General features: G+C 43.2%; 1 protein-coding gene across 4 annotated transcripts in view; it reads right to left on the minus strand.

Moving 5' to 3' along the window:
- CFTR (CF transmembrane conductance regulator) overlaps window positions 1-27,721 on the minus strand; it is a 133,855-nt gene that overhangs the window by 16,142 nt on the left and 89,992 nt on the right. For 3 of the 4 annotated variants that reach the window (XM_065556138.1, XM_065556128.1, XM_008173105.4), the window contains exons 22-23: window positions 13,069-13,311; window positions 10,500-10,655 (exon numbers count right to left, since the gene is read on the minus strand). The exons of the other annotated variant lie outside the window; for it this stretch is intronic. In XM_065556138.1, coding sequence (XP_065412210.1) covers window positions 10,500-10,655; window positions 13,069-13,311 — 399 coding nt within the window. The remainder of the gene's footprint in view (window positions 1-10,499; window positions 10,656-13,068; window positions 13,312-27,721) is intronic. 4 annotated transcript variants of the gene reach the window in all.

A 27,721-nucleotide genomic window follows, 5' to 3' on the forward strand; every position in this document is an offset into this window, starting at 1 on the left:
CAAAAGAGGATTCTGTCTGGAGGGCAAAGAGTATAAATGTGCTCCCCAAGTCCCTGGGTAAGCTGGTAGAACAATGTCCTCCAACTGAGCTGGGCTTCCAGTTCCCTCTTGCTCAGCTAAAGTGATGCCCCCTTTACCTCTCCCTCATAACTCCAGGCAGCAGGGACCCGTAAAGGGGTCACAGTTCTTGGTGGTGATGAGCATATTTGCATCAGGATTAGATTCTTATGACTATTGGGCACTGTGGAGCTAATAGCAGTGAGAAAACTGTGTCTGGTATGGCTTCAGACACACTTCATTTGCCATATAGTTAACTACTAAAGTAGCTATTTTAGTCCTGCAGCAGTGAAGAAAAGTTAACTGAACAAACCAGTTTTTAGAAAAGGTTCATAACACCTAACTAGCATTCCTTCCCAAGTGCAACACACACAAAGTACAGTATCTTCTTGTTCTGAAACTGCTGCTTTTCCTGTTAATGCTGCTTTCAAAAAATCTTTGCCTTAAGGTATGGCACCTAAAAAAGTGCATTTTATTCCCAAACGAGGTGCGGCATTGTCCTGAATTCTGGCAGCTTCCTGCACAGTTCAGCAAGACGTTTCCGTCTTTCTAGCTCCTTCATATCTATACAGGGCTCACTTGTGTAAATATTGTGCAGTGCGGAGTCCAATTACAAAGAAGCCACTGTAAATGTTAGATGTTTCAAGGGAACAAATGGCTAGTGAAATATAGGGAATTGTGTGCTGGTTATGAGTGCACCAAGAAAACCTGGCAAATGTCTCGGGGGATTGGTAATAGATATGAAACCTTCTGCATCTTGGATACCAGTTCAAAATCACCCTAGATGAACACTGACAAGGTGGTGATATGATCTACAGTTTATAGTCAGAATTGGCATCCTACAATAGGCAAGTGTCAAGGTAAAATAGTGCAGAAATACAGTAGTAAGTAGGTGTGGTGGTAATTGCCACCAAATACTGTAACTGACCCCTCAAAAGAACATCACTGAGTGCTATCATACGAAAGTCCCCTCTAGATGTCTGGTAGTGTGCTAGGGGTACCACAGATTTGGAGTTGAATGCTGTGTAGGAGACAGAAAGTGCTAGGCCCTTCAGAGGCTACTCACAGATGTGAGTAATTATTTTTGCAGGACTGCTGGAAACTAAAAGGTGCAAATACCCTAGCTATGGTTACTTAATGACAACAGAAGAGCAACCTCTCAGTTCCTAAAGCAGACTCTAGCGGCAGGCCAGTTCAAGGTATAAAGGTAAGAGTCTTGTTGGAATCCCAGCAGCACAATTCTCCAAAGTGTCCGATGAGCAGCTGCCTCCACACCACCTGTTTGCAGGCCACTGTGCTGTGGCAACATGCTGCTTCTCTGCCCAGCTCTCTGCTTTCAGTCCCAGCTCTTAAGCTGCCTTCTGCCTGCCCTTAGTTCTGCTGCCAACTCCCAAGCTCTCACACAGTCTGTCTCTCAGCCCAGCCTGGTCCCTTCTGACTCCAGAATACTTTCTTCTCTGTACTCTGGGGATTAGATTCTGGCTGGATATTGACTTGGCTAACACAGCTCCTTACACTGGCTAAATCCTTTCTCCCTAGCTCAGTAATGAACCAGTGGGTTCATTACAATGTGAAATTTGAAAATGGGAGGCAATTAAATAGGCATTTGTGTATATAGCTACCGTTATTACCCATGCAGTTACATGCAGAAATATAGACCTATAACTGCATGTATGTTTTCTAGCAGGAATCTCATGTCACTGAGCCAGAAAGTGTGCTTCTTAGTTAGTAATTACATGTAGTGCAAAATGGAGTTTACACCTAAAACCTCTTGCATAACAATTTCCTATACATGATAGACAGGAGCAACCCTCCTCCTTCATCTACACTCTGTTCTAGAATATGGAGGGGGAAATACTGTCTATAAGGGATCTCAGGCTCTTTCCAAGTTTCCCTCATATCCCAACAAAGGCAGACAGATTGGTTTGATTGGCCCAATGAGGGGAACCATTTGTTATAGGAGAGAACCAAAGCACCCTGCACAGCTCTTGGAATCCTGATTTTGAGACCTTAAAAATGTCCCTTTGGGACTGGGACATGAATGGGTTTAACAAGTTCTGCCATGTTTCCCTCAACCTATTTCCTTCCCGCAAGTGACACTGTCCCTTGTCACAGGCCAGCCAATAAGCTTGTGCTGGCCTAGATGATGTTCACAAAATTTATTTCATTAATAAGTGGTAAGAGTCAAGTACTTGCATGTATATTTGCATTCATGAAGAGTTATAATCAGAATATAAATTGTATTCTTGTATCTTCTGAGTTTTAACTTTGAGACTGGGAAAGAAAAGAGATATTTTCCCTGTAAAGTTTGGCATTATTGTGCATATTGATATTACATGAAATACTAAGTTGGGAAAATATCTCCTAGCATAAAGAATGAAACTTTAAAAATTCCTGATATATCCACCACCAATACCTGAAAAAAAATTAGGTCAGGAATTAGCTGTCGGAATCAATTACCTGACAAATCATACTTGCACTGCCATTAAGATTCTGGAAAATAGTGTCCTGGTATAAATAACGTGTGTAAAATATTGCAAGGCCTAGTGAATGTTTGACCTAGTAATCTCGAGTTTGGTACATTATTCTTCCGGTTATTTATTGGGGCACTGACAATTTGAATTCATTTAAATTCACTCTTCTGATATAGTATCCTTTAAATTGTGTACTCTGGTGTGTGTGTGTTTTTTTTCTTTTACCCTTAAAGATATGTATAAGGATATTTCTGCCAATGTGTAGGTGAGCCAAGAAGAATACCTCTAAACTTGTTCAGGCCCACCACTCCTCCACCCTGCCCTTTCTCTCTGTACATGCTCTAGCCAACTGCCTCTTCAGTAGAGCTGGTCAGAACATTTTTGCCAAAATCAAATTGTGGGAAAATGTTTCTTCTGAGCATACTGATATTGACAAAACTTTCATCAGGAAGGCTGACTGCTAGACTCCCTGGTGGTTAGGTACTGGCCTAGAATGGGGAAGACCCAGGTTCCAGGACCTGCTCTTCATGATTTTGATTGATCTGGGATGGAAATCCTGCTCTGAATCAAGCAAAGCAGGGACTTGAAGATGGGACTACCCCAGGCCAGGGCCCTCTATCTACACATATGCACACCCTTTGTGAAAACATTTGAAGGATTTAGTTTTCATTCCAACGTGGAACGAAAACTAACTTTGAAAGTTGCTGCACAATGGAATAGTCAGCTCTACTCATCCATTCTGCTTCCAGTTTTGCTGCTGCTCCTGGCAAACTCTCTCACACTCTCACAGGTTTTGGAATTGAGGAAGAGCATGCTTCATTGTAAAACAGTGACAGTGACTACACATAAAGTGCAGTCACTGGAAGAAAGTAAGCAAACTGAAAGAGAAATGTTTTTCTCTTTCAATCATCTTCGAGGTTATCATCATGGGAGCAGGTAAAACATTTTCAGATGGAAATGTGATTTTTTCAAATTGAGGGTGTCCCTTTAATCTCCATATGAAAAGGTTTAAATGTTCTGGTTTCACAGACATCTGTGAATGCTTTCATCAGTTTTAAAATATTTACAACAGAGAATTGGAAGATAAAAGCACTGAAAACTGTAGGGCTTTCTGCAAGCTTTTCAGGACCTAGTCCTGCAAGGTGCTGAGCAACCCCTGAAGATACTAATTGCCCTCATCTCCCATGGATCTCATCAGGAATTGAAGGTGCTAAGTACCTTGCAAGATTGAACCCTCAGAGCAGGAAACAATCTCTATGCTGCCTTCAGTAAGCATGTGGAGCCTTTCCTGATCTCTATAGGAGTTCTGCACATGGATCTAAGGCAGCAGATGGCCCACTGTATTGTAATGTTGATTTCCCTGGATCCACTGCAAGATTTCAGACTTTGCAAAACCCTTGCTATGGGGATCTATGGGGAGTTGAACTTTTCAGCTTTCTGCATTTTACAGAGGCTAGTGGAGGAGCAGGTTATACAACGAATGGCATCTCAGTTTATTGTATTTTGCTAACAGCTGCAGAATCAAGTTTGTTTTTACATTAGTGCTTCTATTATTTATTTGGGTATTTGGCTACTGTCACTGAAAGGCTTTTATTAATAATACTTTGCACTGTGATTACCATAACCACCGAGGCTACTTAAGTGTACCCACCTTCACTATTACCTTGTCCCCTACTTCTGTGTGTCTTTAGCCGTATGTTATGTCTTGCGCGCTCTCTGGAGCAGGGAATGTCTGTTTTACTTGTTTGTACAGTGCCTAGCACAATGAATGCCTGATACCTGCTTGGAGCCTGTAAGTGCTACCAAAAGATATGGATAATAATAATAGTCCCTTTCATCCACAGATCTTGTGCCCTTTTACGGAGGAATAAATATTATTATTGTATTTGACAGATGGAGAAACAATGGAACTCAGAGGTTATGTTCCTTGCACTAGCTTATATAGTTGGAGCAAAGCTGGAAGTAGGATCCAGGCCTCCTGATGCTAAATTCTTTGTCCTACCCCCTAAAGAATACTGCACTGCTTTACCTTTCGGTGGGGATGGGAGTGAAGTTTGGGGTGGGTGACAGGGATTTTTTTAGGGAGGGGATTTTCGGGTAGGTGATAAAGATTTTTTTGGGGGAAAGCATGAAATAAACTGCCATTTACTCAGTTTCTAACACCGTCCTTTGGTTCGTCTTTATCTGTTGCTGATTTAGACATGCTACCTCAGAGCTGGTGTATTTTTTGTTATAAATTTGCATACCCTTGACTGACACTGTGCTTCACTAGGAGCATATGAGCAGAACTCCTCTGGTTGGCATTCACTTTTTTACTTTTTTCATTTTTTTTTTAACTTGTTTCACCTATTTCCACTAGAAAGGATTTGTTGGTATAGTTATATTGGCAAACTGTTCTAGGGGAGATGCAGCTTACAGTAGCAAATGAATTTTTGCTGGTAAAGCTTATACTATCTCCTAAATGAAAGACATTTTATGCTGGTATAACTGCGTCTACACTAGGGCATTTGCTGGCATAGCTGTATTGGTTAGATATTTGATTCTTCCTCCCCACCCTCCCACTCCTAACATAGCTATGTTGGTAAACCGTTAAAATGGAGACTAGGCCGGAGACAAGGGAAAATAAGGGAGCTTACAAGATGAAACAGTCAAACAAGGGGAGGTGAAGAAACAAAGCGATGAAGGGGGGAGAGAACAGGAGATAAGTCAGCTAACCAGAGGGCAGCTTACCAGCAGAGTCTGGGATCAGTAGGTAGAGTATGACCAACCAGGCTGTCAACAAAGCACAGACAGGAAAAGAATCTGACTAGGAAGTTATGCATAAGAACATAAGAACATAAGAAAGGCCGTACCGGGTCAGACCAAAGGTCCATCTAGCCCAGTATCCTGTCTACCGACAGTGGCCAATGCCAGGTGCCCCAGAGGGAGTGAACCTAACAGGCAGGGCTGGCTCTAGGATTTTTGCCGCCCAAAGCAAAAACAAGGAAGGTTTGAGAGCCTGGGAGGGAGGGTGAGTAGCGGCGCGCGAATCAGCTGTTTCGCGCGCCGTGGCAGCAGCAGCGGAGGTGAGCTAGGGTGGCCGGGGCACATTTTTAGGGGCGGCATTCTGGCGCCGGCCATGTCGCCCCTAAAAATGTGCCGCCCCAAGCACCATCTTGTTTTGCTGGTGCCTAGAGCCAGCCCTGCTAACAGGCAATGATCAAGTGATCTCTCTCCTGCCATCCATCTCCATCCTCTGACAGACAGAGGCTAGGGACACCATTCCTTATCCGTCCTGGCTAATAGCCATTAATGGACTTAACCACCATGAATTTATCCAGTTCTCTTTTAAACTCTGTTATAGTCCTAGCCTTCACTACCTTCTCAGATAAGGAGTTCCACAAGTTGACTGCGCTGCGTGAAGAAGAACTTCCTTTTATTTGTTTTAAACCTGCTGCCTATTAATTTCATTTGATGACCCCTTGTATTATGGGAATAAGTAAATAACTTTTCCTTATCCACTTTCTCCACGTCACTCATGATTTTATATACCTCTATCATATCCCCCCTTAGTCTCCTCTTTTCCAAGCTGAAAAGTCCTAGTCTCTTTAATCTCTCCTCGTATGGGACCCGTTCCAAACCCTTAATCATTTTAGTTGCCCTTTTCTGAACCTTTTACAGTGCCAGTATATCTTTTTTGAGACGAGGAGACCACATCTGTACGCAGTATTCGAGATGAGGGCGTACCATCGATTTATATAAGGACAATAATATATTCTCAGTCTTATTCTCTATCCCCTTTTTAATGATTCCTAACATCCTGTTTGCTTTTTTGACCGCCTCTGCACACTGCGTGGACATTTTCAGAGAATGCAATGCAATATGGTTCTTGGTTCCATCTGGGGAAGGGTGTAGCTTAGCAGCAGGAAAAGGCTACTTTGTATTTTTCTTAAAGAAAAGTATGAACTCTAATGCTGAAATATTTATATTGGGAGGGGGAGCGGATCACAAAGAACGTCAGAATCTGAAAAAAGATGAGAAGTAGAAAAAAATGTTGTGCCTCCATTTTGTGTTGGCAAAATCTAAGCCATTCCTGATGCTCACCAAAATGAGCATTTCAGCTATTTTTTCCCCATAACCACAGAGAAGACAATGCTACATATGCTCAGCACTCATTAGCAACCCATCAACAGGAGTCAAATTCTTCTCTCCGTTATACTGAGGCAAATCGGGAGTCATTCCACTCACTTGAATGCAATTAGTCCAGTTTTATTTCAGTGTAATGGAGAGCAGATTTTGGCCCATGTACCCAAATGAAGAAAGGAAATAAAGTTAGAGCCCTGGGTTGTATTAGTCTAAATAGCCAGGAATGAACTCCTTATTTTAAAAATGAGTAACCTGACAGAGTCCTTTTTAATGAAAGAGTTTATGAAGATCCCTCAATCTTTACAGCTATTTGAAAGTATTTCACCTGTTCACTTGCTAGCCAGCAAATGCTGATGTAATACTATGGCTATGTCTACACTGCATACCACTTGCGGTGGCATGTAGGGTACGTGTAGCTACACACCACAGTGAAAAGCCGGCTGCATCCATACTGCGATGTGTAGCTACATGTGTCAACAGCAGGGATCTGCTAGAACCTTTCCCGCTGCCTCCCTCCTGCCAGAGCTTTTCCCTACTGCCAGAGCCTTTCTCTGTGATGGGGAAAGGCTCTGGCAGTAGGGAGGCAGCAGGACACTACACTTCCAAAAATAGCAGTGTATATCGGGGAGGCACTGCTGGGTGTGTAATGCGTCACGTAGGGTACATACACTGAAGTTTTGGCATGTCTTTACTCTACTCATCTAAGCTGAGCCTCACCATCTACACTGCTATTTATACCGGTGCTAGGGAGGCATGCAGCGTATGTATTCTACACACTGCCATAAAGAGTGTTCAGTGTAGACATACCCTAAGTCTCTGCGATAGTCACAGCCTGCCACTTGAGTGGCAGAAATACTGGTCCACAATGGGGTCCAGCTGACTCTGGTGGTTAATGCTGGTGGTGGAAAGTCTGCTAGGGGACAAGGCTGTGGTGGTAGGAAGCTGCTGCAACCTCTCTGTGCTGGGGAGAAATAATGGCCCAGTGAAGGCTAAAGAGTGGGTGGTGCTGGCTAAAAAGTGAACCAAACTGGTTGGCTAAGGACTGCACTGATTCAGTATCTGGAGGCAGTGAAGCTCCTATGGAGTCCTCAGGAAGAATTATAGCTTCCCCATCATGGACGTGTGTGATATTGAAAACACTACCTATCCTCCACTCAGTGAATCCCACTTCTGGTGTAGAAGGTTTAGCTGTAACTTGGCCTATTGTAGTTCTCTGCCTTCTGATATTGTGTATATCTATCTACTGGTAAGATTGTAGTATATTGCTAATTTAATTATACTGCGTCACTCAAATGATTGGCTAAGGATTGAAGATAAATCCTGTATGTAAGTGAAAACTCATGCAGCATAAAGCTTTCAAAACACATAAAAATGCCAATACAAGAAGTTCTGAGTCAACATTTTTGGAGAGGGCTAACAATTTTCATCAATAAAATAAAAAGCATGATGTTGAATCTGTCATAGTTCTCTCTCCTCCTGTTACAATGACCAATCACTACACTTTATTTTTAGTTCTACTACATAATATTTTACTTACTCTAGATAACTTACTCCAAATAATGTTCATTTCCCAGTCAGGTAGCATACTAATATAACCAGAGAGGAAGGATGGTGCTAGCCTGAGACTCGGGAGACACAGGTTCAATTCCTTGCTCCTCCACAGACTTGCTGTGTGACCTTGGGCAGGTTGCTTAGGCCCAGATTCTCAAAGGTATTTAGGCTCCTAACTTCAATTGATTTCAGTAAAAGTTAGGAGCCTAAATACCTTTGGGAATCTAGGTCCTAGTATCTCTTTGCCCCAGTTCCCCATCTGTAAAGTGTTAGTACTTTCTATCTCACAGGGATGTTTGAGGATAAATGCATTATGATAGTCAAGGGCTCAGATAGTATGAGAATTGCTGCTATATAAGTACCATAGATCAGTAGTTCTCAACCAGAGGTACGCAGAGGTCTTCCAGGCAGTACATCAGCTCATCTAGATATTTGCCTAGTTTTACAACAGGCTACATAAAAAGTACTAGCAAAGTCAGTACAAACTAAAATTTCATACAATGACTTTATACTGCTTTATATGCCATATACTGAAATGTAAGTACAATAGTTGTATGTCAATTGATTTACTTTATAAGTATATGGTAAAAATGAGAACATAAGCAATTTTTCAGTAATAATGTGCTGTGACACTTTTGTATTTTTATGTCTGATTTGTAAGCAAGTAATTTTTAAATGAGGTGACTCTTGGGGTACGCAAGACGAATCAGACTCCTGCAAGGGGTACAGTAGTCTGGAAAGGTTGAGAACCACTGCCATAGATGGATATAAGCTAGCCCTCAATCTAACAATCAACTGAGCCCAGGCCACTAAAGTGAGAGGAAAGTTAATGGCAGTATGGCTACCAATTTGTAAAGGGAAATGTGCAAGAACTATAATTCAAATTCATTAAAATTAAAAGACAATAGGTGACAGCACCATGTCTAGGGTTACCATACATTCAGATTTTCCTGGACATGTCCGGCTTTTTGGTCCTCAAATCCCCGTCCGGGAGGAATTTCCAAAAAGCCGGATATGTCCGGGAAAATAGGGAGGCATGGTAAAGGGACCGCCTCCTCCCCAGGCTCCAACTTTCCGGGACCAGGCGGCAGCTGTTCGTTCTCCCCACCTGGGCAGCCGGACTCGGGAGCAGCTCCCACTGCCGCAGCTCCCACTGCCGCGGGTGGAAGCAGCCAAGCATGTGGCACTCGGCGGCTGCGGCTCTGGCGCCCAGGGCGTGAACCCCCTGAGCCCGGGCCTGCTGCGGGGACCCAGCTGGTGCAATCCCACTGGCAGCCCCAGAGTGGGGGTAGCAGGCCCCAGCCCCCCGTCCTGCTCGGGTCCCGCAGGGGAACGAACGGGGCTGCCGATGCCTCCGCCCCGGGGCCGCCCGCAGGATTGCACCAGCTGGGCAGCCAGCCCAGACGCGACTGGCCAGAGGCTGGGCGCAGCGTGCGTGCTGCTGGGTCCTGTCCCCACAGCAGGCCTGGGCTCAGGGGGTTCACGCCCCGGGTGCCAGAGCCGCAGCCGCCAAGCGCCACGTGCTTGGCCGCTTCCTCCCCCCGCAGCAGTGGGAGCTGCAGCAGCGGCTGCTCCCGAGTCCGGCTGCCCAGGTGGGGAGAATGAACAGCCGTCGCCCCCTACTATCCCTCCAGGTACCGTGCCCGAGTCCTGCCTGCTTGGGGCCAGGCCGGACTCACACTCACCCTGGCCCCGCGCTCCCCTGCATCTCCCGAGGAATGGTGGTGGGGGGGGGTTGTTAGTTTTTTTTTGCTCTGCACCCTCCCGCCCGCCCCCCAATATTTGACCTGGATGATCTGGTCACCCTAGAGGGCAGAGTTGGGGTGGGGACTTTGGGGAAGGGGCGGAGTTGGGGCGGCGAAGGGGCGGGGCTGGGGCCCCGTGGAGTGTCCTCTTTTTGCAGTATTGAAATATGGTAATTCTAACCATGTCAAATCAGATGGTTTCCCTTTTCTACAAGTGGCACTAATGCATTTTGGAACAATGAGGGGCGTAAGCAGGCAGTGAAGCTGTGATGCTTTGTGTTTCCTGCATGTACTTTACTTTTCCCTTTGTAGGAATTGCAATAAGAGTTGCAGCAAGCTGTTGGTGAAAGGCAGAGCCCTGTTACAGAAGAGAGCTACACATTGCTCTTTCACGGAATCTACACTTTTGTTCTTGGTTTTGATTTTCAGTTAAAAACAACTAACGCTAGGCTCAACATATCTGTTTGCTGTTTGCATATGGAAAAATAACCAGGTAAGACACTGGGGAAAATCTTACTTAAAACCTTGTCACTTCATTGGTCATTACCTGTGGTATAACTCCAAATGCCTTTCTCCACTGCTGCACAGTGATTGTGTTCCAAGAGACGCCATCAATTTGCATATCTCCTTCTGTATTCAGCAGCCTTAAAAAGGCAAAGAGCAAAGTGCTTTTCCCCGACCCAGTTCTTCCCAAAAGACCCACCTGCAATGTTAAATAATTCAAAGTGAATGGAGACTCCTTGCTTAATATTGTACATGCATTAACAACAAAGCAAGGATGCAGCACAACTGAAGGACTATCCCATACTGAACTTAGTAGGATAGGATGTGTATTACCATTGTTTTTGGGAAAGGTAAAGGACCTCAGCAGAGATATGAAACACTGAGCCAGATTCTGCTCTTACTTTTGTGTAACCTCATTTAGCTACCCAAGGAGAGAATCTGTCCTTCTGCGTTTAGCCAAAGAGCACAAATGTACTTATCCATTACCCTTATTAATTACCCATCCTCCCTACAGCCCTCCTCCTTCCATTTTGTAGTGGATCCCCCTTCAGAAAAGACCTTACAATTCAAACAAATGAAAACAAGCATGTATTGTATTTCAGCAATGTTGTTAAGATGGGCCTAACTCTGATCTTACACTGGGGTAACTTGATTGACTTTGATGACTTTGCTTTTCATTGATACTGGCATCAGTGAGATCAGACTGGCACTATGTTACAGTTGCAATACGTGTTCTGGTTTCTCCATAACTTAGCAGGGCTGACAAAATACTGCAGATGACACAACATCAATTAAAGAAGGAACTTCTAAATGCATGACCATCAGCCTTGTGCAAAACAATCTCTTCCTTATTAAGGCTGGATTCTGCAGGAAGGGCCACAACGGGGCCCTCATTTTCTTTAAACCAGGTGCATTTCTTTCTGTGACATTATGCCACAGCAGAAGGATCTGATACTTCCTAAAAACAGTGCATTTCCCACACAGTGGAATTGAAGATTACCTCTTCTTATCCCCTATACTTAGAATAGGCAATACCTGTGGGAACAGTTGGCAAATGTTGACACACTAATGGCTTTTACTGTAGTGTATTTTCTCACAGCGAATGCTGTGCAATCTGAGCCTGGGCTGTTTTGGCAGATGGGAACAAGACAATTTTGGAAGTGAAGTGGTGGAAATTTCCTGCTGTTCAGGACCCTCCTTGTAAAGTGAACAACACAGCATCAGACCTGACTCTGAGGGAGGAGTGAGGGCTAAGCACCCACTGCTACCATCGAGTTAAAAGCATGGTAGATACTTGGCCTCTCTTATCTTCTATCTCTCATGCTTGTTTCTATTATCCTCAATAGGGGGATCTTACAAGGATCTAGCTGCAAGGTAAAATACTGTGGTGCCCTTAAAGCTCATTCTGCTTCTAGAGACATTACCAGTTCTAGTGGTGGTCACCATTTCAAGTAAAGGGAAACCTCTGAAACTGGAATGAACTTCTTAGGCGCACTGCTGTAAAAGGGATCCTTGTTTTAATTGCAATGCAGCTTTATGCCCATCTCTCTACTGCACATACAAAATCTTTCCTTTTCATTATCCTTTGGCATCAATCATTTTCCAGGTAGTAAGTGAAGTGAAATTTAATCCACCACCCATACTTTAGGTATCATACAGAGCACATCTTATCCAGAGGGAGAGTGGTTTAGAGGACGACACTAAAATAAGTCAGACTCCTGAGTTCCAATCTTTGGCTCCTCTACATGCTCAATTGGTGTAAATCAGTATAGTTCCATTAAAGTCAATGGAGCTATGGCAGCTTACAGCAGGTCTCACTGTGTGGTCTTAGGAACATCATTTAACCTCTCTGTTTCTGTTTCCTCAGCTATGAAATAGGGCTAAACTTGCCTACATCTTCCTCACTGGGGCCTTGATTCAGGAAAGTACTTACTGGACTTCAATGGGACTTTCCTGAAAAGGGATGCTTTCCTGAATCTGGGCTCAGTGGGCTGTGAAGGTGAGTTAATGTTTGTACGGCCCTTTGAAGACAGCTTTACACATCAGATGAGTGGTTCGGAGCTCACATTCCTCTGAATTCTAGAGCTAGTGATGCATTACTGTTGGCACATCATCCTGTATTCTTCTGTGCTCTATGTGGGTCAGTCTGCCCCCAAAATCTCTCTTTATTAGCAAACTTCCCTCCAGCCAGGGAGAAGCACAAACAGAGAAAGCAGCCAAATTCGTGTGCAGGAATAGAACTTGGTGAACTATTACTTAGGTATGTAATCAATACTCTCTACTTTCACACCCCAAACAAGTCCTTATCATACTTCACTGAGCTGTAACCACTCTTAGGATTTCTAGCAGCTCTGAGCTATTTTGTCCCCTCAATTTTCTACCTGTATCTAATAACTTCACAGTTAAGTTCTTATTAAAAACAAATGGAAACCTCATTCCTTTTTTAGGTGATTTAGATAATTACCCTGTGTTGGTGCAGCTATTTCCTGTTTTTGTTTATTAGAAATTTACCAGAGTCAGCCAACAATTTAGTAATTCAATTATCTCATAAAGGGACTTTTGGGGATAAACTTAACTGAAGTCAGTTCAAACAAGACAAAACAATATCTCACCCTCTGTCCAGGATTTATTGAAAAAGAAATGTTTTCTAATACAGCAGCTCCTCCATCAATATACTTCGCTGTGAGATTCTTGACAGTCATTTGGCCTCCGGATGGCCAGGGTTTCTCTTCCTTTGCATGCTTGTTTTCAATTATGAGGACCCCTGTAAGCTGGTCATCCTTTGGTGGCTTAGTGTTTTTTGTTTCTTCTTTTGGCATGTCAATGAATTTAAATATTCGGCTTACAGACCGCATCTGGGAACAATAGCAACAAAAAAACAGCACTGAGGTTGTTCTGAATACCTCAGCCGAACAGTAATTCCCATAATAAAGCTTGGGTTTTTTGTGGTAGGATATAACGTGAATTAATGTTTAAAGCAAGGGGACCTTTTGTGGAGAGTCCTGGTTCTGCTCCTGATTGTGCTTGTGGCACTGGCCAAATCTCATGACATGTCCATGCTTCAGTTTCCTCAACTGTAACTTGGGTAAACTAATACTTTGTACTTTTTCTAAAGATTCTGAGAATCCTGGATGAGAATCTACATGTAAGAACAGAGTATAATTACTGACACAGTTTCGGAGTCTTAAACTCCCGCCTCTCCTGCATGGGGCTCTTGACCTGACGAGTGACTTCGCTTGACTAATGCTGGATCACCTAACAATGAGACACCTTTTCCTACAGAATGTGGGGAATTTTAAAGCTCCACACTCTAACATCAGGTACAACAGAAAGTTCATTAGACATTTACATTTATTAAAAATCTTTGAGCATTTATATGTATTTGAGAAACTGTCCATACCTTTGTACAACTATACATTGTACAAATTGGGTGAGAAGTTTTATGGCACTTAATGTTATGCCTGTATCTGTACATACTATGCTTCCCTATAGACGGGGGCAAATCTCATGGTTCAGGGAGCTTAGACAAGGCTGAATTATGCTGGCTGTCAGTGGCTTGTTGAGCTAGCACTCCCTTTCTGCATCACAATACAGCATTAAATTTAAAAATAAATAAATCTTCAGTCCTTATGGTTGCAAAGAGAACCTTCAAAAAGTTAACTGATGAAGAGGTATTTACCTAACTCTGCAAGCTGCTTGAAACAATTACTCTGACAGAAATGTTTTTAAGAGGATGTGAACACTGAAAGCTACTGACAACAATTTACAGGTCACTAATGTGATTTATTTCATTGCTGGTCAAAGCATGCAAGAAGGAGAGGGATGATCATATTTAAAAGATTTGCACAAACCATGAGTGGCATTTCATTTTGGTGATGCACGTGGGCAGACAACTGTAGAATTCCAGTTGGAGGAATTTACAAGCTTTGAGGATGAAGTCAATGCAGCTTGTTACTCCACAGGGCAAAGAGCTTCACATCAGGGAACACCCCATACAATGAGTGAAGCACTGCTGAATTAACAGTGTTTTCTGTTAGGACCAGGTGTTTGGAAGCCTACGGATTTAGCATAAAGAGCTCTTGAAAAATTGAGGTCTGGATCCTAGTTTAAACACCACCATTCTCATGGTGACATGAAAGGGAGAATAGGAAGAATTTGATTCTTTACCAAAATTCTTTGTGTCTTCTCACAAATCCAATCCTTCCTGTCATGCCAGTGGCACCAACTCTGATAATTCTGGAAGGGGGGCAAATTCTTGTCCCCACCCCATGTTTTTCCCAGAGGTACCCTGAGTCTCCCTCAGCCAGGGACACTCCCCTCTCTCTTACCAACCAGGGCTGGCCTTACCATGAGGCGAACTGAGGTGGCCGCCTCAGGTGCCAGACTGTGGGGGGGCACCACTAGGACCCAGAGTGTAGAAAACTGTGTCTGCTGCTGGTGCATATGTATTCTCTCTGCTCTAGATACACAGAGAGGGTGGAGTGCTGTGCTGGAGGAAGAGGGAACAAGAGACATAATAGGCAGGCAGGAGAAAAGGTGAGAGGGAATAACAGAAAGCAGCAGGAGCTGCAGGGAGAGAGAGGAGGAGGAGCCTCTGATGTACCTCTCTAGCACCCCCAGGATCCTGGACTGATTCACACCAGCTTCTCAGGGAGCTTCCTGTTTCCTGCTGCTTCCCTGAACCCACTTGAGGAGAACAGGCAATCAACTGAAGTACTAGGAGCCAGTTGGGCCCTTAAGATGCTGATATTTTCCCTCACTCAGGCCCTGCTACCAGCCTGCTTATTTGTCCCCTTCAGTTGAGTGTTCAGAGCCACTATAGCTGGCACAGAACAGCAGTCATGAGTGAAAGAAGAAAACGCCCCTCTGGGGCAGCATTCAGAAAAAGAAAGAAAGCAAAGGAAGCTTTTCCATCTAAGCAGGAAGGAGCTCTCCTGAGATACATAGACACAAATGTTCATGGTGAGCCTTCTAGCCCCAGTGAGGATGTGAGTGATGAGGAAATGCCTGATCTTCCAGTTAGTCAGGGTGCAGGTGATCTGGCAGCTACTGCAGCATCCATATCTCCATCTCAAATGGATGTAACCAGGAACATTCCTGAAGAAAAGTGTAGATCTGAGAAGAGTGTGGTGGAGGCGCAAGAAACAGCTGCTGCTGAGGTTAGTTCCTTAAGTCTAGATGATCCAGGACGGTGGACCCACTTGAGCAGTAGCCTGAGGGACTTCCTTGTACTGCATGGGCCACAGCAAGTGAAATACTTCATGTTCCCCAAAGACAGTGAAAATAGAAGTTTCCATCCAACACATTACTGGCGTGAAATCCCCAATGGTGACAAAGTGGAGAGGCCATGGCTTATGTACTGAAAAACCCAAAATGCTACACACTGTTTTTGTTGCAAACTCTTCCAGTCTAATGTTCCAGCCACATTGGGTTCTACAGGAACAAAGAACTGGAAAAATCTGGCTAGAAATCTGGCATGCCATAAGAAGGCAGCAAATCACCAGAGAGCATTCCATAGGTGGAACGAGCTTGAAATGAGACTAAAGGTTAAAGGCCACCATAGCTGATCAGCATCAAAAGAAGATAGCATCAGAGTCTCTTTACTGGCAAAATGTTCTGAAAAGGCTCATTGTGAGAATGCTTGCTACCCAAAACCTAGCACTGTGTGGCACTTCAGATCAGCTGTATGTGCCAAACAATGGAAACTTCCTTAAAATTGTGGAGCTGATGGCTGAGTTTGATGCTGTACTCCAGGAGCATCTAAGAAGAGTCACCACTCAAGAAATGTACACAAACCACTACCTTGGAAAAACAATTCAAAATTAGATCATACAGTTACTGGCAACAAAAGTCAAACAGAAGATTATGGCAGATGTGAAGTCAGCAAGATATTACTCTGTTATTCTGGACTGCACACCTGACATCAGCCATACGGAACAAATGACTTTAATGGTCCGTTTTGTAACAACAACAGAACCTAATGAAAATGTCCCTGCAATGGTGACTGTCAGAGAGCATTTTCTAGAATTTATTGACACTGATGACACTACAGGAGGTGGTATGACAAATGTGCTTCTTAAAAAGCTGAAAGATACGGGAATTGCAATAGCTGACATGAGAGGTCAGGGCTACGATAATGGTGCCCACCTGAGAGGAAACAACAGAGGAGTGCAGACATGGATCCAAGGGTTAAACCTTCGAGCTTTTTTTGGCCCATGCAGGGCCGGCTCCAGGGTTTCTGCCACCCCAAGTGGCAAAAACAAACAAACACACAAACAAACAAACAAAACGCCAATTGGCAGCAGCTCAATCGCGCCATTCCATTCTTCGGCGGAAGTTTGGCGGCGGGTTCTTCACTCCCTCTCTTCCTCTTCGGCAACACTTCGGCGGCAGCTCAAAGAGGAAGAGAGGGACTGAGGGAATTCCCGCCGAAGACCCGGATGGGCCGCCCCAATAGCAGACGGAGTGCCACCCCTTTGTATTGGCCGCCCCAAGCACCTGTTTCCTTAGCTGGTGCCTGGAGCCAGCCCTGGTCCTATGCAGTTCTCATTCATTGAACTTGGTGGTCAGTGATGCAGCATCAGCTTCTAGTGAGGCTGCTGAATTTTTTAATGTAATTCAAAGCATCTATGTATTTTTCTCTGCATCAACTCATCGATGGCAAATTTTGAAGCAACATCTGGGAACATCCTCTCTGACACTGAAACCACTGAGTGCCACACGATGGGAAAGTTGAGTGGAGGCGATAAAGCCTATCAAACATCAAATTGGAAGATAGATGATATACCATAGTTGCCATTATGGAGGATAATGCTATGACAGGAATTGTTCGTGGGAGAACAGTGGAAGAGGGAAATGGAATCACCAGAAACATACATACCTTCAAATTTTTGTGTGGCTTAGTGTTGTGGCATGACATACTGTTTGAAATAAATGCTGTAAGCAAGAGACACCAAGGTGTTGACCTTGATATATCTGGAGCAATGGAACAACTGGACAAAGCAAAGTCATACCTACAGTTTTACCGGTCAGATGAGGGATTTAAAAACATTCTGAAGAATGCACAGAAGTTGGCAGAGGAACTTCACACTGAAGCTATTTTCCCACCCATTCAAGAACACAAGAAGACATTTTGATTACGAGGCATGGGAAAATCCCATAAGAGACCCCAAACAACAATTCAAAGTTGAATTCTTTAACCAGGTGCTAGATTGTGCAATACAGTCAGTTGAAGAACGTTTCATGCAGCTCAAGGAACACAGCAGTATATTTGGGATGTTGTATGATATTTCAAAACTCCTCACTATACCTGAGGAAGACCTACACCAGCAATGCAGGGCACTAGAGACAGTGTTGACACATGATTACATGAGCTATATTGATGCGAGTGATTTAGGTGATGAACTGAAAGCCCTTTCAAGATACATTTCAGCAGGATCAACTCCAAAGGCTGTTCTGGAATATATGTGCACAAATAAGATGACCACCCTCTTTCCAACTGCTTCTGTTGCTCTGCGCATACTTCTAACACTTCCTGTAACAGTTGTCAGTGGGCAACGCAGCTTCTCCAAGCTGAAGTTAATAAAAACACATCTACGCTCCATCTCAATAGCGCATGAGCTGGCCCAGACTGTGGACCTTTAGGAAGAAGGCACAATTGAGACCTTTCAAAGTTTTGGCCCAAGCGAGGGGGCATAGGGGCATCATTTGAGCTCCCCACCTCAGGTGCCAAAATGTTGTGGGCCGGCCTTGTTACGAACACAGTGTTTCAGCTGGTGCTGTCAGGAGTCAAGTTCTCAGTGGACTCCCCTGTGCTCCTCTGTACAGGAACAGACTCTCCATATGCCAGGTTGAGCCACCATTGAGTCAGCAAGCCCTCCATCTGGACAGAGGGGCAGCGAGGCCCAATTTGAGTGGCACTACAACGATGCAGCTGGAGTGATGCTCCAAACTGCTACAACAGCAGCCAGACTGATTTTAGTATGGGACCACTTTTTAAAAGTGGTTGGCCAGATCCTTTTCCTCCTTCCCCCAGCTCTGTAGCCTATGGAACTTTGTGCAAGTACAAATTCCTCCCCACCAATGGACACCGCTGTAGAGTTCCCAGCCACAACATTATCATGAAACAAATTTTAAGGGTGATAAATGTATTAAGCCATCGCTTAATTAAAAAGACACATTCTCAGATACCATTGTACAACAAGATATGCTATATATCAGCTGGATACTGTTGGTAAGGAATTCTGACCACACACAGAAATCATGCAAATGCCAGGGCCACCCAGAGGGGGGGCAAGTGAGGCAATTTGTCCTGGGCCCCGCAGGGCCCGCGAGCCCTGACCCCGTGGCAGTCTGGGTCTTTGGCATTTTTCAGCGGCGGGGGGTCCTTCAGTGCTGGCAAGGACACGGAGCGACTGAAGGGCCCCCCACTGTCGAAATGCCCCGCGAGCCATGGCCCAGTGGCAGTCTGGGTCTTCGGCAGCATTTCAGCGGCGGGTCTTTCAGTGCTGCCGAAGATGCGGAGCGACTGAAGAGCCCCCCCGCTGCCGAAATGCCGCCAAAGACCCAGAATGCCGCCGGGTGAGTACAGGTGCTGCAACTCCCCCACTTTGCCCCAGGCCCCCTGAATCCTCTGGGCGGCCCTGGCAAGTGCAAATTACTGTTACATATCACAGGCTGAATAGATAATCAATATAGTGCTCCAAATTCATTTACTGAAAGAAAAAACTGAAGAGACCTACTAGGTAACATTCTGAAATCTACTTTGTGCTTGAAATAAAGGCACCTGGGTTAGATCTTCTAGGTCCCATGCATGCTGGGCAGTCTCTTTTTCTCTACATTTGTCAACCAAAGTTGTTTGTACAACTGAGAAAAGTGAATGAATTGAATTTGACATTCAATTTACTGATAATTCATAACTCTTCTCTCTGAAGCGAAACTACACTAATTTAGATTGATATCAAAAGATATAATTCCTTCTAATCTGTTAACCTGAGAGAGACAGACAAAAGTTGCAAATCTGAGAGAAAGATGTCAATACGATGCCCATAAAAGGAGGTCCCTGGCACTTACTATAAGTGTGATGTGAGGGAATCAATCTATAAACTTGCCCATAAGAACTGAGTCCCCATAACTATCCAGGAGATAGTGGCTAAGCCATCCTACTGTCACATACTAATGAAAATCTGCTGGAAAGCCTAAAGAGACATAATTTCATCTCTCTGTCTGAGACTCTTACTGGAAGATTTATCATCTACACCATATGTGCAGATATTTTACACAATTTAATATTTTCAAAATATTCAGAATATGGCTTAGCTGTGTCTGTCACTTGTATTATGATTTAAACCTGTACACACTGGTGTATAAATATCAATAACATTTTACAAAAATAATCATCCTTCCTTTTCCTTTTCATACAGAAGCTTTACCTCAATCATTGAGTGACTGAATGTGTGTCGCAGCAGGCTCCTTGTCTGTAATCTCAGTCAGCAATTTGCCTGCTGTTTTTGAATTCCCAAACTTTTGCTTCAGAAAAATACAGTACATTTAATTCTTAATGCTAAAAAAAATGTTCAGAGCATAATATGCTATTTTTAGTCTTGCCTGATTGATTTTTTTATTGAGATTTTAATAACATTTACACTTTAATTCTCTCTCTAATTTAGCTTGGCTCTCTGAAACTCTTCTTAATGTCAGAATTAATAATACTTGTGTACTGTCAACTCCCAGAAAATGGAAAGACTAATTGATAAAATAATTAATCTCAAAATGCCTATATGCTTTCCTGCTAGGAAGAGGGACGATACCCAGCCCGAAGCAGAAATGCATGGTATTCAGTCGTGATGTTGCAATGTATCATCCCCTGGAAAACATGCTGTCTGAGGTCATATGGAGTGTGACCAGGAAACACAATGAAACATTGGTTCAACAGCTTAATACTGTGCAGAAAAACCCACTGAACTTCTTCAGTCAGGGTGTGGGTAGCTAGGCACAATAACTTTTCTCAGGTTTCAAACCCTGTGCTGTCCTTAAATCTTGTGGGCACCAAAGGGATAGTTGCTTAGGTTTCCAGTGTGTGTCTGGAGCCACTGGTAATGCTTTTAATTGCAGGAATGGAATGTTTCAGACTAGTTAATGCTGAACTTGGACTTAAACATGTGCTCCTTCTCATACAGGTTTGTAAAGGAAAAATGTCAAGCTTGACAGATATTCCCTGATTCTGTCCCCTTTTATAGTGCCCCCACTTATTACTTGTGCACCCTGATGCATACGTGGCACAAAGAGTCTTGATGGCACTTGGACTGTGGTATGATGGGATGCATCTTAGTACATAAGCTCTTAGAAGTCTATTTCTGTCTGGGGTCCTCCTCGGGTACTTTGCCCTAACATCCATCCTGTGTTTCCCTCTGTTACATAACATGGGGGAGCGTACAGCACATGTTCTTTCAACAAAACAAAATATCATGTGGCTGTTAATGCTCATGAGAGGTATTGACTTGGCAATGCTGTTAAATCAAGTTGCCTGTTTACTCCAGAGTAGTAGCAGGGCAAGCATCAACCCTGCTATGGGACGGGACGGGGAAACTTGCTCTAAGAACAACAGGTCTATTTCTTTCTTTGTGTCCCATGAATCTCTGGGCAGCTCTGAGTCTGCCAATTAGGTGAGCTTATGAGGTGTGAACTGGAACTCAGACACACCCAAAATCCATTAAGTGGGAGCAGCTTTTGAATCCAGACCAGCTCGGTAAGGATTAACCTGGCGACCTACAGGATAAAGAATCTAATAGCTCACAAGCAATGTGCTAGTAAATGCTAATGTAATACCTTCAAGAATGAGGCTCCTTTTCTAGAAAGATACATTAAGTTCCAGCCTTTTGGTGTCTAAAAGGCAGGGTCTTCTACTTCCTGGATCTCCCTCATACTCAAAATCTCCCTCATACTGCTCTGTCTCTTCAAACACACTCTACAATTAAATGCCCCACACAGTTCTTAGATCTCCCTTCTTTTCATCCTGGAGCATCATTACAGACATGGGGAGCAGTTCAGTGTCATCATTTATTTCTGTCCATGGTTTGTTCCTCCATTAAGCCCAGCCTGGACATGTCCCTGCGTAAGTTGTCCTGCCATCTAGTCAGTAGTCAGCCTCTAGGTCAGATGGATTGTGGTTGTGTTTACATTATTTTCCTTAGCATCTGTCTTGTCTTCTGCAATGCCCAACCATTGTAATCTGCATTGTAAGCAGCTGAGCTGCTAAAAGCTGGTGGAACAAGTGCTATCAAAGCATTAGGAAAAAATATACAAGTAGGTATGGGAGTAAGAGGAGGTACCAGATGACTGGCTAAAGGCAACAGTTGTACCAATCCTGAAGAAAGGAGATCTTGCTGGTGTGACTAATTACAGAGATATATGCTTATTGCAAGTACCAGGGGGGCGGGGAGACATGACAAAAGCAATTGTCCATAGATTAAGGCCAGTTTCAGAGGGAGTTGTAGGTGAGGCACAGTGTGGCTGTAGGCCAGGCCAAAGCTGCATTGATCAGATATCTATGCTCTGACAGTTGATTAAGGTAATGGGAGGAGTAGCAAGAAGGAAATTAATGATGCTTGCTGTTTTCAGTGACTTCTTGAAAGTATTTGATTCGGTTTGGAATGAAGCATTATTAAAAGGAGCAAAATCATATGGAGTTCCAGAAAAGATAACTGCAATTATAAAAGCAATGTGTGAAGACTCCTGCAATATAGTCAAAATTGGTGGAAAATTAAGCAACTGGTTCAAATCAAAGTTTGGTGTAAGACAAGACGGCATGGAATCACTGTTTTTCATCATGTTCTTAAACTGGACATTAAGAACAATAGATGGGTTGGAGAGTGTGACACTGGATGATGTATAGGTAAACTCCTTTGGTTACACAGATGACATTGTACAACTGGTGGACACATTTGAATTAATGATGATACTCTTCAGTACCTTGGACAAGTGGTGTAGTTGACTTGGACTTACAATAAATGCCAAGAAGATGAAGTGGTTGCATCTTGGAAAAAGTAGCTTAAAGCACTGAAATGCAGCAGTGAATTCAGAATCTTATGTGCATCGAGGAAGCTTAATCAGTGCCAATGGTTCCAGCAAGGATGAGGTTAAAAGGAGATGTGCCTTAGCCACAGGTGCTGCACAGAAATTAACAAAATTATGGACTGATAAAAACATAATGTTTGGCACCAAAGTGAAAATTTATCAAACTAGTGCACTAATAGTATTACTCTCTATGGTCTGGAAGCAGCTGCATTCAATGAAACAGACATCAGAAGGCTGGAGGCAGCAGAGATGAGCGTTCTTTGAAAGACAACAGGTGTAAAGTGGATATTAAGACAAATGAAGTTAGGAGAGTAGGATGTGATGTCAAGGCATGGGATTGGAGACAATCAAAAATCATTCCCATTAACAGAAATAGAATAAAACATCCAAATTTAAATACAAAATTTTGCAACAGAAAAAATCATTAGCAGGATCCTCACACTAACTTAAGAAGGGTTTACATATATATTACCCACATGGATTTTCATGAGAACTCACACCAACACCTCTCACATACACAGCACAGTCCTCTTCCATTTCAGTTATAGGAGTAACTGGTGGTGGAAGGCATCTGCTATCCTCTATGTGATCTGCCCAGAAAGGGAGGTAGGAGATGTTTTCCAGTGTGTCACACAATGATTTGTTTCAGGATTCCTGGTTCAGAAAACAGAGTGTGATCTTCTTGAATGAAACCTGGCTCTGTCTTTCATAGTGCTGGATGGAATTTTTCAGCCAAAACTCTTTTTGGCAAAATATGCAGATTTGGCAACACCAAAACATTCTGCAAATTTGTGTTGATTTCACCAGACTGTTCATTGTGGGAGGGCAAGAATCAGAAGAAACCAAAATATTTAGTTCTGACATTTTGAGTTATTCTGGGTTGGCTGATGGCATATTGGGCTGCATTAGTAGGAGCATTGCCAGCTGATCAAGGGACATGATTATTCCCCTCTATTCGGCACTCATGGAGTATTGCATCCAGTTTTGGGCCCTCCGCCTCTACAGAAGGGATGTGGACAAATTGGAGAGAGTCCAGCGGAGGGCAAGGAAAATGATTGGGGGCTTGGGCACGTGACTTTCAAGGAGAGGTTGAGGGAACTGGGGTTATTTAGTCTGCAGAAGAGAAGAATGAGGGGGGATTTGATAGCAGCCTTCAATTACCTGAAGAGGGGTTCCAAAGAGGATGGAACCCCTCTTTGGGCTGTTCTCTGTGGTGGCAGAACAAGGAGCAATGGTCTCAAGTTGCAGTGGGGGAGGTCTTGGGTATTAGGAAAAACTATTTCACTAGGAGGGTGGTGAAGCACTGGAATGGGTTCACTAGGGAGGTGGTGGAATCTCCATCCTTAGAGGTTTTTAAGGCCCGGCTTGACAAAGCCCTGGCTGGGATGATTTAGTTGGGGTTGGTCCTGCTTTGAGCAGGGGGTTGGACTAGATGACCTCCTGAGGTCTCTTCCAACCCTAATAATCTATGATTCTATGAAACAAATTTTAGTTTTAAAATTTCCTTGAATTTTATTTCAAATAAATCCAAAATGTTTACAAATGGTCCAAATTAAAATGAAAGGTTTTAATTTTGTTGAAATGAAACACTTCATTAGACCCCAAACAATTTTTTTAAATGTGTTGATTCGCCAAAAATTTCAAATAACTTTATGGTCCAACCTGAAATGGATTTTTTTTTTTCATTTTTCAAAATTTTCCAATAAACCACTAAATCCATTATACAGATATCTCCAGTCTTGGGTACTATGTCTCGCTCTTCCTTGTGCAATTTCAGTGTTACCTAATCTGTGAAATAGGTGAGTTATAGTTGCCTTCCTCTGCTAATGCATATGAGGGCTTGGATAATAAGGGTTGTGATATGCACAGAAATATTAACAGCAATCAGTGGAAAAGCTGGTTATGGTCTCCTGCCTTATACTTTAGTGCACATTGCCCTACTTCAGAGGGTGGAGTGGTGGGAGGAGGGGAGAGGTGGAGTAGTTCTTTCCCTTTCCCTCAGAGGTGGGAAGATGCAATGCAGCCTGCCAAAAGCCATTGATGTGATACACATGACACTTGGCAGACCTGAGTCTAGAGCAGTGGTGGGCAACCTGCGGCCTGCACCCTGTCAGGGTAATCTGCTGGCAGGCCGCCAGACAGTTTGTTTACATTTGCAAAGCTGCCTGCAGCTCAGTGACCGTGGTTTGCTGTTCCCAGCCAATGGGAGCTGCAGGAAGCAGCAGCCGGCACGCTTATAGTGAGAGATTGAGCGGCTTGAGTCTATTTAGCTTAACAAAGAGAAGGTTAACGGCTGATTTGATTTCAGTCTATAAAATCTACATGAGGAACAAATATTTGATAATGGGCTCTTCATTCTAGCACAGAGAGGTATAACATGATTCAATGACTAGAAGCTGAAGATAGAGAAATTCAGACTGAAAATAAGGCATACATTTTTAATAGCAAGGGTGATTAACCATGGGAACAATTTACCAAGTCATGTGGTGGATTTGCCATCAATGACAATTTTACAATCAAAATTGGATATTTTTAAAGGATATGCTCTAGTTTAAAAGGAATTATTTTGGGGAAGTTCTATGGCCTGTGTTATCCGGGAAGTCAGACTAGATGATCACAGTGATCCCTTCTGGCCTTGGAATCTGTGAGGAAGATGATTTATAATCTCTTACTTTAATCATTCATTGATGTACAGGGTGGAGCAACATGACACTTTGCAAGTGGGTTATTAGTATCTCCCTTGGGGGTGTTTTAATATTTCCTTAGGAAAGTGATCTTGGCATGCAATAGTGAATGCATGACAAATTATTGTTTCTAATAAAAGGAACTGCCACTTTCCAGTTCAAGCACTGCTACTACAAGATACACATAAATGAAGGAGGAGGTTGTAAAGCATTAAAACATTCCTCTGGGACTAGCTCAGGCCTTATCTGCAAAGGCAGCACTCAGTGGAAAACAGATTTTCTGTTTCCTTGTGGAGGAAAAAACAAAAATCAGCTTAGTTAAAAATATCACAGGAGTGGCTAGTAGGATAAGAAAAAGAGCCAAAATCCAGTAAAAAGATATTGACAGAAATGTCCAAAGTCAGCAGAGAAACCTAATTAACTGATATTAATAAAAGAAACAATAGAAGACTATTAGATTGACCAAATGTTATAAAAAGTGGTAAAGCAGATAAGGCCTTGAGACAGCGTAAAGAGAATTGTAAAGACCATTAAGGGCATTAGCAGCTGAAGCCAAGCAAGGTGACCTGGAACTTACAATCTTTTATTGGAATGGCTGGGGAAACACCCCCATGAGAAATATTAAAAATCTGCTATGAAACCCTCAATTTGGCCCAGCTTAGATATTAGTGTTGCCAAAGGATTAAAGGAGACTGCGGAAAAGCAGATGACAACACTAGTTCAAATTCTAGCCAATGGATACCATAGATTCCAGCAGATATATACAAGCTAGGGTATTAATGGATATTAACCATGTCCTTACTAGAGCTTTACTGACTGATTATACCCTCTTGTTCTAATTATTCAGAATATGAATTGCCTAAAGAGGAAAGACCTATAGTGTTGTCAGCTGTACCTAATCTGTGGACAGTCTAATATTTAATAAGCTGTTAAGCAGCAAAGAACAAACAGGTAAATTCCATGGGCATTCCCAAGAAAGTTCTGATGAGAGGCAAAAGTGTCTGGAGTCTGAAAGAACACCATAAGTTGAGGGATATCAAGTAGCAATGTATCAAGGAAAGAGAATGAAGAAATCCAACATGATCTCATATGAAAGTTATGCAATGTGTCCTGCCCTACATAAGGGCTACATTTTTATCTAGAGCAAACTCTTCCTTTCTGGAAGAGAAGGTATAGAGACTTGAACAGTAGTTGCTGCAAAAGATAATGGATCAGAGAGTTACATGGGAGAAAAAGGGGAGGAACTGTGCACTGAGAAAATATATTAAGAATGGAAGGGAAACATTATGGGAGAGATTCAGTTTAACAAGAGATATTCTGCTCTTGAGGAAGAGAAGGGACCAGAGTGGACTGATAATTGGCCAAAAGAGGATAACAGACCTGATCAAGCAGCAAGCATTGAAAAGAGCCGCCAGAAAGAAAATAAATCTTTATCAATTGTTAGGACCCTGGGCTGAGACATCTGTGCTCTAGATAAGAGAGAGAGGTTGGTATGCTGCTTCTTGTGTGCTAAGACTAATACAATCATAATAAGGGTGCTAAATAATCTGAATAATGGTGTAAGATCAATGGTCTATCTAGCGCAATATCCTGTCTTCAGTGGCCAGTAACAGATCATTCAAAAGAAGTGAACAGAACAGGTAATTTTGAGTGATTCATCCCTTGTTTGTCCAGTCCCAGCTTCTGGCAGTTGAAGATGTATGGACACCGGACATAGGGTTGTGTCCCTGACTATCTTGACTATAGCCATTGATGGACCTGTCCTCCATGAACTTATCTAATTTTTTTAACTCAATTATACTTTTGGCCTTCACAGCATCCCCTGGCAATGAATTCCACAGGTTACCGAAAATTCAATTTCTCAATGGGGGAGGGAACAACTTATTTGTGACCTGCTCTATCTAGTTCACTTGTTGACTGTCGCATTTCCATAGGAAAAATCCAAAGATCTGAAGTTAAGAATGATTTTTTAAAAAGAAAATGAAAAATCAGACTCCACTCTAACACTGACACTGTTTTTGCTTTTAAAATTTGACCCAAGTTTAGGTGTACGACATGTATTTTTCCTATGGAACTTCCCTAATTCTTCACAATTGTATGCACTGTTCAATCAATGCATACACATGCTCATATGACTTTTTCCCTGTTCTCCCACCCATCTGTTTGTTTCATCCACCATGGTGGCCAGGATGGTGCTTTCAGGAAGAACACCAACGCATTGTAGTTTCCTCAGGAAGTCGGTGGTGTCTCGAAGATAGCTGGGAGTGCTGGTAGCGTAGGGTCCATCCTGGCCACCATGGATGTAGAAGTACTTTACACCAATATTCCACATGAGGATGGACTACAAGCCGTCAGGAACAGTATCCCTGATGAGGTCACAGCACGTCTGGTGGCTGAGCTTTGTGACTTTGTCCTCACCCACAACCACTTCAGATCTGGGGACAACTTATACCTTCAAGTCAGTGGCACTGCTATGGGTACCCGCATGGCACCACAGAATGCCAAC

Source organism: Chrysemys picta, chromosome 1, assembly GCF_011386835.1.
Source record: "Chrysemys picta bellii isolate R12L10 chromosome 1, ASM1138683v2, whole genome shotgun sequence".
NCBI lineage: Eukaryota > Metazoa > Chordata > Testudines > Emydidae > Chrysemys > Chrysemys picta.